The sequence below is a fragment of the Rhinopithecus bieti genome, unplaced genomic scaffold (assembly GCF_001698545.2).
Source record: "Rhinopithecus bieti isolate Rb0 unplaced genomic scaffold, ASM169854v2 scaffold_15131, whole genome shotgun sequence".
Lineage (NCBI taxonomy): Eukaryota > Metazoa > Chordata > Mammalia > Primates > Cercopithecidae > Rhinopithecus > Rhinopithecus bieti.
The window spans coordinates 202,128-204,223 of NW_016808003.1; the positions used below are offsets into that span (position 1 = coordinate 202,128).

Consider the following 2,096-nt stretch of genomic DNA (forward strand, 5'->3'; position numbering starts at 1 on the left):
AGAACAGCCTGGGCAACATGGCAAAACCCTGTCTCTACAAAAAAAAATTTTTTTTTTTTTAAATTAGCTGGGCATGCTGGTGCATGTCTGTTGCACAAGCTACTTGGGAGGCTGAGGCAGGAGTATCACTTGAGCTCAGGAGTTTGAGGTTACAGTGAGCTATGATTATGCCACTGCACTCCAGCCAGGCCCACAACCAAGTGAGACCCTGACTCTTAAAAAAAAAAAAAAGAAAGAAAAAAAACGGCCGGGCGCAGTGGCTCATGCCTCATGCCTGTCATCCCAGCACTTTGGGAGGCTGAGACAGGTGGATCACTTGAGGTCAGGAGTTCGAGACCAACCTGGCCAACATGGCGAAATCCCATCTCTACTAAAAATACAAAAATTAGCCGGGCATGGTGCTGCACACCTCTAATCCCAGCTACTCGGGAGGCTGAGGCAGGAGGATCACTTGAATCCGGGAGGCAGAGGTTGCAGTGAGCTGAGATCGCACCACTGCACTCTAGCCTGGGCGACAAGAGTCAGACTCCATCTCTAAATAAATAAATAGGCCGTGCGTGGTGGCTCATGCCTGTAATCTCAGCACTCTGGGAGACTGAGGCAGGATGATCACCTGAGGTCAGGAGTTCGAGACCAGCCTGGCCAACATGGGGAAACCCTGTCTCTACTAAAAATACACACACACACACACACACACACACACACACACACACACATGAGCTGGACATGGTGGCACAGCCTGTAATCCCAGCTACTCAGTAGGCTGAGGCAGGAGAATCACTTGAACCCGGGAGGCAGAGGTTGCAGTGAGCCGAGATCACACCACTGCACTCCAGCCTAGGCGACAGAGATTCTGTCTCAAAATAAATAAATAAATAAGTAAAAATTAAAAAGTGGTTGTAGTCAAAGGCCACGGGTTTAAGTTGGGTAGTGGGATTTCAACATGTAAGGTTTTAGAGATGGAGCAGTATCAAGTGATGAATGTCTAGATTTTCTAGACTGTGAGTGAACAAAGTAGAAGTAATGGTCATCCGCACTGAGGAACTGAAGGAAACCAGGCTGGGTTATGGATGTTGGATTCATTGGGAAGATGGCAGTAAATCAGACGGAGAGGAAAACTAATGCCAGGCAGTCAGTAGGTGACAGTGACAAGGGAGGGCAAAAGGTGTTACTACCAGATGGCATAGAGCCTGAAAGAGCTATTTCACAAGGGGAAGAAAGAATATCAGTGTCAAGCAGAAAGCTTCAAGAGTGAAGAAGTCACACTATCTTTGAGGCTGGTGCATGGACTGCGGGAGGGGAGAAACCAAGCGAGTAGACAGAGATGAGGCAATCCTTTGAATTGGATGATGGATAGATGTTGGTACCATCCGACCATTTGGGAAGTTCAGCGGGGAGGCTTTGTTTTCCGGGAATATGCTTAATTTGAGGCGTGGGAAATGGATAGAGGGTAGGTGAATGGTTAGAGATCTGCACAAAGCTGGAAGGCCCACGGGATCAAGTTCTGTCCGTGACTGAGGGGTGACCTCCAAACCCTGGGCCTTAACCCCCAGGATCCCTGGACCTGGAACGCCCATTAAAGTCCCTTCCTTTCCGGCGGGAGGGCGGCAGAGGGCGCAGGCGCTGTAGCCGGACCCGGCGGGCGGGTGGCAGAGGGCGCAGGCGCCCTGGACAGAGCGGCAGCGGTGGGAACGGCCGGCAGGGGGCGCAGCGCTCTGGCCCGAGAAGCCCGGGCGGGGCACCCTCGCCGGGAGAGTAGAGGATAGGGGTTGGCTGGAGAACCGGCTCAGCGCGAGGCCGCGAACAGTGGGCGGGGCCAGGGCAGGGGCGGGGCGAGGCGGTTCCGGAAGGAAGTGGTTCCGGGTCCCATGACCCGGCAGAGGCGGTTGGGGTGCCGTTGCCGTGGGAGGCGGCGGCAGAGTGAGGGGCGAGGCCCGAGGGGCCGGCGGCGGCGGCGGCGGCGGCGGCAGCGGGGACTTCCCGGCCGGGTGAGCGGCTCGGGGGGGGCGGGGCGAGGAGGCCTGGGCCCGCAGGGAGGGCGTGTCCGCCACCCAGGAGGGGCGGTTCTCGGGGTGGCGGACGGGGCAGCGGGGAGG

The 2,096-nt window shown here is 55.9% G+C and overlaps 1 protein-coding gene across 1 annotated transcript in view; it reads left to right on the forward strand.

The window, feature by feature from the left end:
* Window positions 1-1,023: 1,023 nt before the first annotated feature.
* The window catches only part of BCLAF3 (BCLAF1 and THRAP3 family member 3), a gene marked incomplete at its 3' end in the record, with an annotated part of 40,199 nt that continues 39,126 nt past the window's right edge, over window positions 1,024-2,096 (forward strand). The window contains exons 1-3 of the mRNA XM_017884944.1: window positions 1,024-1,096; window positions 1,554-1,755; window positions 1,872-1,988. Of these exons, the coding sequence (XP_017740433.1) occupies window positions 1,024-1,096; window positions 1,554-1,755; window positions 1,872-1,988 (392 nt within the window). The remainder of the gene's footprint in view (window positions 1,097-1,553; window positions 1,756-1,871; window positions 1,989-2,096) is intronic.